Source organism: Amblyomma maculatum, chromosome 1 (genome assembly GCF_055883805.1).
Source record: "Amblyomma maculatum isolate TAMU_Amacu chromosome 1, ASM5588380v1, whole genome shotgun sequence".
Classification (NCBI taxonomy): domain Eukaryota; kingdom Metazoa; phylum Arthropoda; class Arachnida; order Ixodida; family Ixodidae; genus Amblyomma; species Amblyomma maculatum.
The window spans coordinates 326,442,062-326,458,330 of NC_139344.1; the positions used below are offsets into that span (position 1 = coordinate 326,442,062).

At 45.0% G+C, this 16,269-nt stretch overlaps 1 protein-coding gene across 1 annotated transcript in view; it reads right to left on the bottom strand.

Moving 5' to 3' along the window:
• The window catches only part of LOC146207350 (rho GTPase-activating protein 18-like), a 199,142-nt gene that overhangs the window by 170,777 nt on the left and 12,096 nt on the right, over positions 1-16,269 (bottom strand). Inside the window, exon 2 of the mRNA XM_084586566.1 lies at positions 889-1,047. Within this exon, the coding sequence (XP_084442692.1) occupies positions 889-1,047 (159 nt within the window). The remainder of the gene's footprint in view (positions 1-888; positions 1,048-16,269) is intronic.

Genomic DNA, 16,269 nt, shown 5'->3' on the forward strand with positions numbered 1-16,269 from the left:
ACTTCGTCTCACAAGATGTTTGCAGCACTGCGAAAGGCAGAGGCTCCCCGGTCAAATCAGGATCACGCGCGCTGCAATAGACAATTGTGCTCCAACGTGCCTCTTGAACCCAAGCTTGGCGGGGGTGAAATCAGGAGCACAGTTCTTTATTGTAGTGCGCAGGGGGCGAGAGGCACTTAGGAGCACAATTGCAAGAGCTCATCTGCCTTTCGCAGTGCATGCAGATATCTTGTGAGATGAAGCATTTGGCCCAACCGCGCTAAATCAACTGTGTGTGTGTGTGTGTGTGTGTGTGTGTGTGTGTGTGTGTGTGTGTGTGTGTGTGCGTGTGCGTGTGCGTGTGCGTGTGCGTGTGCGTGTGCGTGCGTGTGTGTGTGTGTGTGTGTGTGTGTGTGTGTGTGTGTGTGCGTGCGTGCGCGTGCGTGTGTGTGTGTGTGTGTGTGTGTGTGTGTGTGTGTGTGTGTGTGTGTGTGTGTGTGTGTGTGTGTGTGTGTGTGTGTGTGTGTGTGTGTGTGTGTGTGTGTGTGTGTGTGTGTGTGTGTGTGTGTGTGTGTGTGTGTGTGTGTGTGTGTGTGTGTGTGTGTGTGTGTGTGTGTGTGTGTGTGTGTTTCCTTGCGTACTATGGTATTCTATGAGTTGCATCACTGCCTATAACAGTTTACGAAGAAAACACCATCATGCGCAACCCATATGTCATTAATTTTTGCTTTGGTATCCCATCTCTTTTCTAGACAGTGATGTCGATAGTAGCACTGTCGATAGCATATCGATGTCACTTCGACAACTCTGTTGAACAGTGTTGGCAGTGCAAAGCTACATGGCAGTGTGAAGCTATAAAATATCCTTCCGGCTAGGTTCACACATTTTATGATAAATGCATGCATGTACCAGGATTCTGGTGCAGCGCGCGGTCGTCTTCGTCTTCGTCGTCATCGATGCGGAAATGGTCGCACTCGCTCCAGTAGGCGTCGAAGTGCCGCCCGTGACCATCGGACGCCGCTGTCATCGCCGCGGCCGACGAGCTCCATAACGCCTCCTCGCCGATATCTGCAACACCACCACAGCCATTCATCAGCCTTCGCAAACTGCGCTCACAACTTCACACACTCAACCGGAAGCCGGCCCACACAAAGGGCGCCTTCCTCCATTACGCTTGTAACCCCTTCTAAACAAATGCGACGAGCATTTCCCATTCTTTAAACGAAGGCAACCGGGGCGTGGCACAGATCCAGTGTTTCAAAACAGTCCGTTCTCGATCCAGCTCAGTAAGTATAATACGGTGCTTTGTTTGCAAGACGGGTGTTAAGAGCCTGCCAGTTGGCATGTATATACTCAAGGGAAACAGAACAGCAGGAAGAGACTTCTTTTTTTGGCACTAAGAGTCAATAAAAAGAGAAAGCGCGCTGTGTTAGCTCCGAAGCGTCTCCGCGCATACAGCGCGTGTTCCGCTCCACTTACGACGGCAAATGTGGATGAAATCCGGCCGCACGTTGTCAACTTCGTCGCTCCCGCAGTGTGTGTTTGCGCGCGCTCGCGTAATCGACGACAGCCAGCTCGTCCGGATTACACCCCGTGCGGAGAGCGAAAGCATAGCACCAGTAGGGCTTGCACTAAAACGACACTCATCTTTCTTGGAGGTCCAAAAACATACTGAATTAGATGCCCTCTGAATTTTCTCCCCTAACTTTTCCTGGCAGCAAGCTGTTTGCAGGCGCGCCATTTCCTGATGCTCACTCGGCTTCCGTAACTGACTCCATATCGGGCTAGTGTGGGCGCGGAAGGCATTACGTGACCTGGCCAGTAAGGCCCTCCGTTGGTCCTTCCGCAAAAGAAGTGGACTGACTTCTCATTTGGAGCACACTGCGGCTTTCGGGAGAGGGCGTAATACGAGCGAGCGCCGAAAGTCTCGCATAAGCCCATTCACATGAAAGCACAACTGCAAAATGGAATATGTTTTTTTCGACCGCGGCTCTCTTAAGAAGACGCTCACGAAAGGCGACGGTTTTTCGCAGAGTCTGCATTTACTGACGCGTATTCCCAACTATAGCTGGGTGTCACTGCAGGGCGCAGAACGGTTCGCCGAAAAAACAGTAAGTGTTCACCAATCTGCTAGTGCTCAAACAAGTAACCCAATTTTGTTTGCTGCATTATATTGTCCACGTACCTAATAATGGTCTCGATAAAGTTTCATCTCAGAGCAATTGCTCACGCAAAGTCTTCGCCACCAGTAGGCCGAGTGGAGTAAAGCTGTTCCCAAATGTGACTTTAGACTCAGCGTGGTGCGCTTCCCACGTTCCGGCGATCTACTGCCAGTAGCACAAATGCATCCACGCAAAAGTGCATCGCCAGGCTAAAACATGCAATGATATATCCTTCGCCTTGCTATCGCTCAAGCAGAATTAACTAGTGGCACGTTCTCTAGCTCGTGTCCATGTGATTTGTCTTTATTTTATGCCGGCGTTCATTTGCTCTGTCTTAGGTCTTTTGCAATTTCGGTTATTCGAGCGGGGTATCCCGGGTGCAGCACAGCTTGCAACACGTTTCCCTGATCTATGCCGATAACATTCGCTTGCCAAGGCAGGCGACTCTCTTAGCTGCATCTAAATGCTCTGCACAGAATTTTGTTTCTAATTCTTGCTGTTTTCAATCTCCTTCTGAAAATGCAGTAAAGTTCAAGCACGAAGGCCAAGGATAACGGGCGGAGATAAACAAAGCAGCTACGCTAGCGCAAATGTGTACACGATAGTTAGGTAAACAAGGCTGCTAATAGCATGTAAACAATATAAAGCTCAAGTTTCACTTGCTCAGCTTCGGCTATGCAAGCAGCTCAGTGTAACATCTATAGTTCTGTTAGTCCTGTCGATCGCTGTGTACTCATATTGTTTTATTCCGGTGTCCAGACCTAATGAGATTTTTTTTTTTTTTTTTTCATACGACATAGTCGCTCGCATAGCATTTGGTGTGGCAGATCAGATCTGCCTTTAAAAGTATGACTCGAGAGCGTCAATGGCTTCGTTTCATTCGCTGCTTCCCCTTGCTGGTCCTCGTTCGCGTACATGCACGTTACAACTCGCTTAACAAATAATTTCTTAATTTATGCCCATATTATCGCACGCTTACTCGCTAGCATGCAGTCACAAGCTACCCCATCATGTGAATTACCATTCGAATGTGAATGGTAAATGTGAATTACCAATTACCGCTTTAACCAGGCTATACGAACGTGCCCACGTGAGAAAAACCGTGCCTGACTCGGGACCCACGAGTTTTGGAGTTTTGGAAGGTGGGATTCTACCCTTGCATCTCTAAAGGAAAAGCACGAGTCGGCAGTTGCTGCCAACTCGGCCACGTCACGTGGCCTCGTGACGTCACACAACTCGTAGACCAATTAGTGCCTGGCTGCGTCACCTGCCAACTACCACCTGCCAGAGACATGGCTGTGGCTGCTACCTCACAATGCCGAAGACGACAGCGAATTTTCTGAAGAACGGGGCCTTTAACGTCATCGCATTAAAACGTGCAGCTGTTCGCGGTCTTGTCTAACATGAAGATGTGATTCTGAGAACAGCGAGCAAGCCCATCGCGAGAGCGTTTATTGTGGCGCAAGCTGGGCGGTAAACTAACCTATTTTCAAGCAACGGCCTCCCGGAAGCAGAGCACAAACGAACATGTGCTGAGAGTTTATCGCCCCATACAACTGCTCCAAACATTACTGCGCAGCGAAATAATAGAACAAAAAAAAAGGGAAGCTGAAGCCTTCAGCTGCCTTTCCTTGTCTATGGATTCGCCATGCTGCAAGGAGCCGCCGCAATGACATTTCAATTTCAATTACTGAAATATCCAACGAGTGAAAATATTTCCCCTAGTGGCATTCACATATTCATACATCAAAAATACTTCGATACAATTTCGTTATTGTAAAGTAATACATTTAGCTGTGTTAAGAAAAATTCCGTTCAAATATTCACCAAGTAGCATAAAACTAAATGCCCTTTTCTTTAATGAAGATAGTACTTTCAAACTGCAAATTAATTCGCGTTTTTTTTTTTCAGTGCCTAATTCCAGCACCTCATGGAAAGCTTTTACGAGAAAGAACCCCCATCAGTACACGTGACGTATTCGTATTTTTATGATAAACAGTGCACTGCGGGATTTTAACGCCCCGTAGGCTATGAGGGACGTCGTAGAGGAGTAACCAAACTATACTGAACCCCCTGGGGTTATCTAACGTGCGCTGACATTGCACAGCACACAGGCGAATCTGTATTTTGCTTGCATCGAAATACAGCCGTCGTGACCTGGACCAAACCCGCGACCTTCAGATCAGCAGCCGAACGCCAAAGTGACTTATACCTACTGAACCGGGTACAATAGAAAAGGCAGCGACTATTTCGTTCTGGACGTTGTTTATATATACACATCTTTCTCGAGTATCGTAAAAGGCGCTGAAAAGCAAAAGCAGCGTCAATGCACTCAAGTATGTTTTGAGACGCAGCCGCGGTAAGGACATGCCTGATAAAGGACAAATGCCTGCAAACATTCCGACATGTATGACAAACATCCCTTTATGAACGGTCCGAAAAACAATCCTAACCAAGCGATGCATCAGTCGGGAAAAAAGCAGCGTAGCCAGAAGATGAAAGAAAAAAAAATTTAAAAAAGACCAAAAATTAAAGGGGGGAGGGCGGAAGCTGGCTACCACGTGAATACCCAAGAGTACCTGGAAGAGCGTGCAGGCCGGAGATTCTCACACGAGTGGAAGAATGGGCAAGCTGAACAATGCGGCAAATGGATACCGTGGAAAGTTTACGCACTTCACATGGAGGAAGAAGAGGAGGAGAGCAAGTAGCGATCATAAAGCTCTCGTGTTGCATTGCGTGAAGAAATGAGCGTGTTATTAGAAACTTTCGCGGTTAAACAACTAAACCAAATATGCAGTAGCATTCGCTAATTAATGATTTTTGCTTTTGCTTTTTATTTTCAAGTCTCGTCCTTCAATCAAGTAGTGCAAATTATGGCCGTGGCTGCGCTGCGAATGTATCGAGGCACCCTATACTCTGTACCGCCTAGATCCTCTCCCTTTAAAGAGGATAAGGTGCTCAGTTCGTGGTCACAGCACCAAACGTACCTCAAATCCTACAAAGCCCTCTTTTGTTTCCTGAGACATGCTAGCTTGAGCGACAAATTGTGACTGTGTTCAGCGGCCACCCTCTCTCACTCTTCCTCTTTTTAATCCCTTATCCATCTTTTCCGCTCAACATCCCTGCTTTCCGTCCTCCTCTTTCTTCATCTAGGAGAAAGAAAATGAAGAAAGAGAGCGAGGACTAAGAAAGCAGATCGGGGCAAGTAATTCGCTCTTGCCGCATTTCTCGCTTTTCTCAAACTTCAGCAGTTGCGACCATCCTTTTTGGGTAACGGCGCTTCTCGCCTTGTTCGACAGACGAGCCACGAAATAAAAGATTCATCCGGAAAATGAAACATGTCAGCCGCGCGATGAGTAATGTCAAGAGTCCATCAGCTGAAGGGCTCTAGTATCACCTCAGAGACGTATTTATTTGATTTTTCAGTTCCGTCGTGTACCGTGCACGTGAAGTGCCAGCGCCGAGATCGCTCCAACACACCCAGAATGGCGAGGGTGCCCCTAGCGGCCACTCTAGTCCATGTATCAAACTTCTGTAGGAGTTTTATGACCAGTAAAAGCACTGAAGAACTCTGGATATGCCTCTCGAAGTGGCCGGGCGTTCTGTGCACACGTCGTGCAAGTCGGAGGAGTCGGAAAATGGCAGGAAGTACGGGACTTCGAAATCAGCCGACATTTAAGTGCGTCACGCACTGGGCTAAGACAGCGAGAGCGTCTTTACGCGTGCGATAACAACGCCAGGCACTGTTTCACGTAAAGAAGTTACTGCCGATATAACTTACCGACTTCGGTAACGTCATATACGTTTAGAATGTCTCAACAATGTGGGGTGAGCTGTAGTGCTCGCCTTAAGCGCATGTTGACAGTTAGGAGATCCCGACAGTTGAGATGTGCAACATGCAAACAGTTATTTGCCGGCTTACAAGGTTATACGATGCGTCGGTCAATATGCAAGGGAATACGGTACACAACAAATGCTCTCTGATTAAGTGTGTGGACCTTGAAAGACCCCACTGCTCAGTGGTCAGCGCTTTTTTATTTCTTTTCTCCCTTTTCTCTTGGTGTTAGTTCTTTTTTCCCTTTTCTCTTGGTGTTAGTTTGGAAAGACATAAAAAGAAAGAAAAAATATATATAGAGAGAGGGAGAAAACAAATTAATACGCAAACAATAACCGAATGAAACCTGATGCTCTCGACAGCGACGTAACTTCTCGGTCTCGGAAGAAAAACGCATCGCTTTTCCGATGGAACCGAGGAAACTGAGCGGAGCCAAGACGGAGCAAGTCCTTCCATCTCCCTCTCATATTGGGCCAGCCGGAAATCGCGCAATCTAGATATGGCTAGATGCAACTACTGTCCGCGGGGTGTTTCTCGCTCGGCGGAAGTTATCGGTTTTTGCGTCCAAGATCGACGGCTCTGTTGCTGCTTCGCTGGCGCGTGGGCCGGTAATTGGCATGCCTCCCCACGTGTGCGCAACAAGCACTCTGCCAGCTGGCCTCTCGGTGGACCCTTCCGCTGTCGCATGCGGCGTCGCGAATAGCCTGCGGACAAAAAAAAAATAAATAAAACAAAACAACAACAAGAAAAAAACCTTCGCCAGCCGTGCAAAGTAAAGGTCGGTGGAGGCCAACGGCGCACATCTGTAGACTGCATCTTGCCCAGGAATGTTGCCTTACTTAGAGATGTCAGCGTGCTTTTTATAATCAACCCAGATAAATGAACAGATGCAAAGCCGACACTATATCGTTACTTTTCCCCGCTGATAGGGGCTCATCTCATCTGCAGCCCTGCCACCGGCCGCTGCAACAAAGAGTGTTACGCCAACAAGCAATAAAGAGAACCACACGCACGTCATTTTGTACGTTCAAAGAACAATATGCAAGATGTATCATTGATATGGCGGCGCACAAAATGTAATGCCTCCAGTTATTGCTTTTTTTTTTTTCTTCAAAATTCGTGAAATGCTTGCTGGGCGCAATTTTAAAGCTTCAAAAGAGATGTATGTTTTAATATACTGAAATCAAATGGAAGCTCTACACAAACGTCAAAAAAGCCCTCTCTGCTTATTCTACCCTTCAAATACACACACCGTCAGGTGTCCTTGTTCCCCAATCCCTATGTTGCTACAGAGCAACGACAACTGGCTATCAGCCGGAAAGGTAACTGAAGGCAGTCGGACAAATGAGACAGCAACAACAGCAACGTGCCGCACTCTACACATGAAGTGTAATGCCTGTCACAGCTGCAGGCATCGGCGGATGCACCTGTTTGTTGTCCGAGGATAGCATGCGGTAGGAGTCATCGACCGTCAAAAGTGGGCTACGGCTCTAAAAGTATGAGTTAATTTTCATATCATTTTTTTTTTCTTCGTGTTTACTGTAACATTTTTTATGAATATGAAGTACATCACCAGTAATCCACTTGCGCGGACTCAATGATCATGACGTGTTACATTTTTCTGTTTCCGTACCAGCTTCTAAAAAGAACAAGCGCCTGAAACTTATCAGAAATTATAATAAAGCTGACTTTGCCTCTATCAATGCCGATCTTTCTTCTTTTCTTGACAGCATCTTATTAAATCCTAATGCATCAGTCCATGACCTATGGGCATCATCTTTTAAAGGTAAAGCATTACACCTAATAAGAGCATACACTCCCCTAAGTAAAGTCTATCAATCATCTAACGCGCCATGGTGCACAAGACACCTTAACCGTTTATCAAACACCAAAGATAGGCGTTTCCGAGCAGCGAAAAAATCGCCGACTGCTGACAAATGGCCCGCTTACGCCATTGCAGCAAAAGAAAACACCAGAGCTTTGGAGGAAGCAAAATTTAATTTCTTTAACACCACCCTCTCATCGTTACTTAAAACAAACCCAAAGCGCTTTTGGAATGTCGTGAAAAGCCACGATAATCAATCTATTACCCTCACTAACGAATCAGGTGATGTAATACCAAGCTGTCATTGTGTTTCTGTACTTAACTTTGCTTTCACCCATTCATTTAGCTCCGCATCCTCTAGCAGCTTTCCCCCATTCTATTCCCCTAATTTATTTCCAATGGACCCGTTCGTATTTGATTCATCTGGTATACACTCGATTATTAACAATCTTCGTGCGGCTGCAGGGCATTGCAGAATATAGTTCCATTATCCTAAACATAATTTTCACAAACTCCCTCAAGATAGCTCTTTACAAGTCCAGTGACAAACATAACCCCTACAACTATAGACATATTTCGTTGACATCAGTTCCATGTAAAATCTTTGAACACGTCATTTTCTCACATCTCGCTAACTTCTTGGAATCAAATAATTTTTTTCATAGCAGTCAGCATGGGTTCCGAAAGTCATTTTCTTGCGAAACTCAATTATTAACATTCTGTAATGATCTTAATACATTTCTCGACACTGGCTTTATTACCGACTGTATATTTCAGGATTTTTCGAAAGCATTTGACAGAATTAACCACCACCTACTCTTTTAAAACTCGGCAGACTAAACATTGATCCTTTGGTTTTAAACTGGATTTGAGAGTTTCTAACCGCACGCAGTATGTTACCCCTAATGACAGTGACTCTTCTAAGGTATACCAGTCGGTTCAGGGGTACCTCAAGCCTCGTTTTAGCACCGTTGCTTTTCTTAATTTACATCAATGACCTTCCTAATCAAATCTCAAGTTCCATCTGTTTATTTGCTGACGATTGTGTCATATACCACAAGATCGAAAGCAGTAACGATACAATAACACTCCAGCATGATCTGAATAACATTGTAAACTGGTGCGCGATTTGGCTAATGGAACTAAACACTTCAAAATGTAAAACAATGAGAATCTCTCGAAATCAGTCAACTTGCTCCACTTACGTACTTAATAATACTCCACTTGACCAGGTTACTTCATAAAAATATCTTGGCGTGCATATTACTAACAATCTCACATGGAGTCAACACATTGAATACATTACATCGAAAGCTAACCGCATTCTTGGCTATCTCAAACGTAACTTTTCCCTAGCCCCAGCACCTCTAGAAAAACAACTCTAAATCACAAATGTCAGGCCTATCCTCGAATATGCATGTTCAATATGGGACCCAGGATATGCCACTCTAACAAAAATCCTTGAAAGCGTACAAAATCGTTCTGTCCGTTTTATTCTTAACAATTATAATCGTATTGCTAGCGTTAATAATATGAAGATTGCACTTAACCATCCCCTTCTTTCTTCCCATAGAAAACTATCACGTCTTTCTCTTTATCACAAAATCTATCATAACCAGATACTTAAGTCATGTTTCATTACACCAGCGTCTTATATCTCCCCAAGTGTGGATCATCGTTTCAAAGTTCATGTACCTTCGCAGCCCACAGTCACTTACTCATATTCATTCCTGCCAAGGACCTGTCACGAGTGGAACCACCTGCCTGCGTCTTTAGTTGCTATCACTGACACCGATCATTTTCGCAAAGCACTAACAAATATTTCAGAAAGTGAGTTTATTTCTATATAAAAACTGTTTTTTTTTTTTTGTTAGGTTTTGTTCCTTACTTCCTTTTCTTTCGCTTACTGTAAGCTATCTGTTTTTGTTTATCTATTTTGTTCAGTTGCCATATTACTAATTCGTCTCTATTTTGCCGATGCAATTATGTTCTTCACCTTGTTTGTATTTCATATATATAATGATGTGCAAAAGCCCCTCCCTTCTATAACGCTTCTTGCAAGCCCTGAGGGTACAAATAAATAAATAAACTATTGACTTGAATTGGACTGAAGCTGTCGTAAGGCGAGTGTCGAAAGGACAATGATGTGAGGCGCTATATTGCGTAATGCAGTATTTCTGAAATTGCTATCCGCGAAGGAATTTTCGGGGTCCGCAGAAAAGCACACACACACACACACACACACACACACACACACGCACGCACACACACACACACACACACACACACACACACACACACACACACACACACACACGTGTGTGTGTGTGTGTGTGTGTGTGTGTGTGTGTGTGTGTGTGTGTGTGTGTGTGTGTGTGTGTGTGTGTGTGTGTGTGTGTGTGTGTGTGTGTGTGTGTGTGTGTGTGTGTGTGTGTGTGTGTGTGTGTGTGTGTGTGTGTGTGTGTGTGTGTGTGTGTGTGTGTGTGTGTGTGTGTGTGTGTGTGTGTGTGTGTGTGTGTGTGTGTGTGTGTGTGTGTGTGTGTGTGTGTGTGTGTGTGTGTGTGTGTGTGTGTGTGTGTGTGTGTGTGTGTGTGTGTGTGTGTGTGTGTGTGTGTGTGTGTGTGTGTGTGTGTGTGTGTGTGTGTGTGTGTGTGTGTGTGTGTGTGTGTGTGTGTGTGTGTGTGTGTGTGTGTGTGTGTGTGTGTGTGTGTGTGTGTGTGTGTGTGTGTGTGTGTGTGTGTGTGTGTGTGTGTGTGTGTGTGTGTGTGGAAGGGGGTGGGGGCACGTTATTTGTAAAATCTTCATTTTATTTTTCAAGCGTATACTTACCTGGCCGCACTAAAAGCTTAAAACCAGTCACAAATACACTGGTACATTGATATACTGGTGTATCAGTAGACTGGTACATCAGTAAACTGATATAACAATGCATTGGTGGCACGACAGTGTACTGACGTCCGTATCTAAGAGTTGCCGTGCATGATTAAAAAGAAGCAAAAGGTTATTCTGATATTTATAATATTTTCAATTATTGAAATGACACCAGATAAAGGCAATGGACCTCTACTTGCTTGGGCTCATTGGTCGTTTTCTGGGCTTTATAAAAGGCAATCTGATTTTCTTTTTTTTTTTTCGAGCATGTTGCTGCTGGCAGTTTTTTTCTTCTTTGTATCCTGTATTCAGGACACATTTGAACATTTTTACTCTATGGATGGGAATATTGTTCGAGCTGGTCTTTCGATTATTTCACTGTGTATGCTGTGGTATCAATATATATATATATATATATATATATATATATATATATATATATATATATATATATATATATATTTAAGAATTGCCCACGTATGCCCTCTTTAGTGAGGGCGACCACTGTGTGAAGAAAGAGAAGCCATAAAAAGTGTGTTGCTCAGCAGTGGTTCCAGTCATCCATTAAGTCCAACGAAAGAACAGAACACAGTTTAAACAGAAAGCCCCTGTTCAAGTCAACTGCAGGCCTGAGCTTTAACCAAATATGGAGTAATCCAGAGTAGTTAGCCCCACAAAGTTAGCCCTATAGACGCCAAGAAAAAGGAAAAGCCAACAATGAGGCGGAAACGTTGCTTGTAAGAACATAGGAAAGCAAAGATGGAGGGGGGACAGGAAAAGATGGCTGCCAATTTCCCTTGGTCGGATCAGTTGGAATTCGTCACAGGAAACGGTGTATAGAAGCGGCGCCTTTAGTCCGCGGCTTTAAATGTTCAAGCGCTCGGCGTCGCTTCAGTCACCGGTTCTCCTTTTCCACAGAGACAGCCAAACGACCCGCACAGCTAGAAGTGTTCGGGCCGAGCCCATGAGCTCAGGAACCCGTGTGCCTCAACTCACTACAACAGTTGCATTTGCGACGCCATTGGGGAAAATCAACAAGAAGCTTACGGTATATTTCAACTGAGCAACTGGTTACAAAATGAAGTTTTGAAACACTCCGCTCGAAGCAGTTTCCAAACGAGTTATTCAGTGGAGATCACCTTGACAAAACGGACTAATGCGAGAAAAATTCTATCAAAAACTATAGGCGGCTATAGATTATAATGGTCACTTTTCGATGGATGCTGGTGCATGCCAATAAATAGCTGGTGGAGCGATTTGTCTGGTTCATTCCGATAACAAATGAGATTATAATGATTGAACAGATGCACTCAATAAAACATCCCACCCTACAATACTTTTTAATAGATTCGAAATGTTGTGCATTTGTGGGTCTGTTCTAACCTTCTTGGGCAATCCATCAAATGGCGCACTTCGAAGGCACGACGTCATTATCAGTTACATTTGGCCAGAACTTCCACAAAGGATCGCCTCCGTAGGGCTTCTATTTTTGATATAGGTACATATTAGCCCGCATATATTAACAACTACGTCCCTAAAGTAGGTTACGTTTCAGAACTTTCGTGCAGTAGCTGTACAACCGCGCTGCACTGCTGAAGCCAGACGCCGTAACATCTTATATTATTAAATGTAATTAAGCTCAATCAAATAAAAAATAAAGAGAAACAGTGCCTTAGCGCAGTGAAACCGTTGTTTCACTGACCAGAAGAACAAAGTGTCAAATCAGAAGTTGCGAACCTTCTTGAAAACAGGTTACTCAGATACGTGCACAAAGCTACCGTATACGTAAAGCTACTTAGCTCTTTAAAAGGTAATTGCCACAATAAAAGAAAGCCTCCGCGTGACAGTGATGTTATTTAAGCGTCTCAAGACGCGTCTCAGAAAAGAATACTCTTTCCTTTGGAGCGATCTTCCCCACAGGGGAAAGATAACTCAGATTATGACCAACAGGTGGTCCCGCGAAAGTTTATTTTTAATCTAAGCAAATGACATACGTTGGTGCAAACATTGTAACCAGTTCTTTCTTGAGACGATTGACAACATCTCAACTGACACTTTCTTGTTCAATTCAATGATTAAAGAAGTTAGCTTGTTATTGTTAGTCAATAGTGCGGCGACAACCCGACTTGAACACATATCGCATGGACATGACTGTAAAACTTAACCATTTAAAGCCGCGTAACGCGGCCTTGGAGCTGTGGGACGAGAAAGTGACGCGCATGCACGCCTGGACGACCAGGCAGCGACCAGAAAGTCGGCAGAAAGCGCCAGAACCCTGGACTAAGTGCCCGTAAACAACCGCTCCAGCTACAACGGTCGTCAATAAGGGTTAGTCAAACAGCCAATCAACTTTCTAGGACGAAAGAAATGCTGCAGAAAGGCCGCGCGACTGCCAATAGCCTCAGCTGGTTCCACTGGGCTGACACTACGACTTTTTTAAAAGCTTGGTTACATTTACTTATAACTGGATACTAATCAAGAGAAAACTGACTTTTGCCCCTCAAAAGACGCTGCTGCAGCCAATGGCGCCGATCGACTCTCCTTATGTAGTGGACATTCGCCTCGAACCGGCAGCATGACAACGCAGTCGCGGCAAATAAAAGGTTGACCGTGGTCTAATACAGTTAACGGCGGCGTCGTGAAAATCGGTCCGAGCCAATGGGTGAAGGGTCTCCTTAAATAAAAGGTGGTATCTGCTTCTTGCGTTGTATCCGACTCCAGAGCACTTGGCATGAGCGTGAAACATTCCCAGACGATCAGTGAGATTCATGCGGCACATACGCGTGAACGTTATTTTTCCTATACATTGTGCTATCGAATATGTAAAGAAATGACTGACATCAATGCTTGTTTCTGAATTATGTATTGTGCGGTCACAATTTCATTTTAGGCGACTAAGGAGACAATGTATGTCCTGTAGCTGCTGACATTTCTTTCGGGTGAAGGTTTGGTTTGTGTGCTTTACCGTCTCAAAGCGACTCAGGCTATGAGGGACGCCGTAGTGGAGGACTCCGGAAATTTCGACCTCATGGTGTTCTTTAACGTGCAATGGCATAGCACAGCACACGGGCGTTTGGCTTTTTGCCCCCACCGAAAAGCGGCCGCTGAGGCCGGGGATCGAGCCCGCAACCTTGGGAACAGTAGTCGAGTGCCTTAACCACTGCGCCACCCCGGCGGGGTTTTCGGGTGAAGGTTTCACAGACTCGTGGTCAGAGGAGTAAATAAACACTCCCGAGCCGCGTGCTACATCCAAGAAGCATCTTCGTAACGGGTGGTGCAAGGGACCTGGTGTTTGTCGTCTACAGACCACCACACTTCCCTAGGATGCGCGTGATATGCTCGTGGATGGATGGATGGAATATAGGAGCGTCCCCTTTGAAACGGGGTGGTAGCAGTAGCTATCATGCTCATTTTTCTCCCTATATCTTAATTATTGATTTAGAATGGTTAACTAAACCATCATTCTATTTATTAAATTTTGTTCCTACATTACTAACATTATGCCACTTCTCTGCTTTTAAGCCACCAATCTTCCAGTCGTTTTTTGCTAGTTTCCACCGCCAGTTTATTCACCCGGCCACTAATATCTCTAAACCCCAGAGCTTCAGGAACATTGATTGCACCTGCACCAACTTCCGGATGGACACCCTTACATTCGAGTATAATATGGTCAATTGTTTCACTGGAGTTTCCACATACAGCACATGCGTCATCTCCATTGTTAAATTTCTTTTTGTAGCTGCGTGTTCTAAGGCACCCTGATCTAGCTTCAAAAAGTAGGGCACTGCCTCTTGAGTTATCAAATAAATCTTCCTTCCTGATCTGCATTTTCCACTTTCGGTATAATTCCACACTGTGGTTGCGAGGCTTCAGACGGTCGACGACGCCTACACCGAAGAACACTTCTTTTTTCTACATGGGGTGTACTGATTCTCTAGCGCTAAAATTTAAACCCACAAATATTTCATTCACGTCAAAACCATGCAGCAGTGTCTGTGTCTAAACGTTAACACAAAGAGATCGCTCCAAGCACCATTCGAGGATACAGGGCCCCATTGCTCAGGCGACAAGGAAACGACTGTCCTGGGAGAGCATCACGGTCCGGCTCCCCTCGTAAAGTGTCTAGGGCGGGACGAGAGATAATTTATTACCTCTGGATTAAATGTACCGTACTTTCCCTCCGCGCATCTAACTACTTCTTGGTGCTGCGCAAATAGCAATGTGTGTTCATAAAAGTACGAAAATCGACACACACAACAATCTAAGATCTATCCACGGAACCACGACATCGCTATAGCAATCTGTTTCATTCTTTGACGCAGCATCACCTACATCTAGAACTTAATGTGCATGTTAAAACAACCATTAGTAATGGTTTACCTGCATACTAATAGGAGCTCCCCACTGCTTTAAATATTTTCCTGTTCTGTCGTATCAACTACCGTTTTCCATGAGCGAAAATGCATACTGCAAAACTTGAGTTCACTATTTTCACAACCAAGAGTTCGCTTCTTACCTTCATAATATTCGGCCTCTATAGGCAATACGGCGCAATGCAATACTGATGTCTCAGCTGCACCATTTGCAGCCCGCACGTAACCATCCCTCCCAAATGAGTATTGTTCGATGCGGCCGACAAATGGAAAAGAACGCGACGGGTACTTATTTTTCCTTCCATCGTTTTCGATTTCCGCTCAGACAGCCCTCTAGACAAACATTGTAGGTCTGCCATGCGTTTATCGCTATATTTTTTTTTGCCTTTTGTCATTGTTCATATCGTTAACTTTGTTTGCAGAGCCATAAAAATAATGACAGCACAGCATATTGGTCGATTTCTTCCCCTGGGCCCTGGCAGGTAAGCAAAGCGCGTGCAACGGCAGACTGTTCAAGTGTGGTGATGAGAGACAGCAGTGTGATTAGATAAGCGCCATATCCAAAACATAAGTACCAATTTTTTTTACACGTACTGCATGCACCGTAAGTTACTATTGCGCTTGTATTACCTGCAGCAAACGTAATACTAACCATCAGTCCATAATTGCATTTAATGCAGGTCAAAGATTTTTCCACATCGCCACAAGCAACACTGTATTGTACCGCCAGTGTTATCAGCGCAAGTTTTCTCACATCCACTCATGTGACTTTCTGGCTCCCCCTGCCGCGCTTGACTCAAGTAATCAATTCCTTTGCGCTAAGGGACCATCAGCTATCTTGCCTGCCCAAGTCCGTTTGCTGACCGTGGTTTCAACTTCGATGTCAATCACTCGTATCTTTAGTGATCCGCTCATCTCTATTTCTCTGTCGTTACTGCTACACCTGTCATTTCATAAAATCCGGCTTCGGCGTTGGAGGAATCTCGAGCTTGCCTCTGGAAGGCGACGTCGGCAGGTGACATATGACCGGACGCTTATTGGTCGTCGGGTGGTGTGATGTCACGAGTCCACGTGGCATAGCCTAATTAGTAGGAGCTGCCACCTTTGATATGGAAACGCGAAATGGAAATCGAACCCTCCGGGAACCTTAGATCGCAAGTCAAACACGGCATTCTTACGTCACGCTTGCGCGATCAGACGGCGTGGTTAAAGCGGGGCTTTATA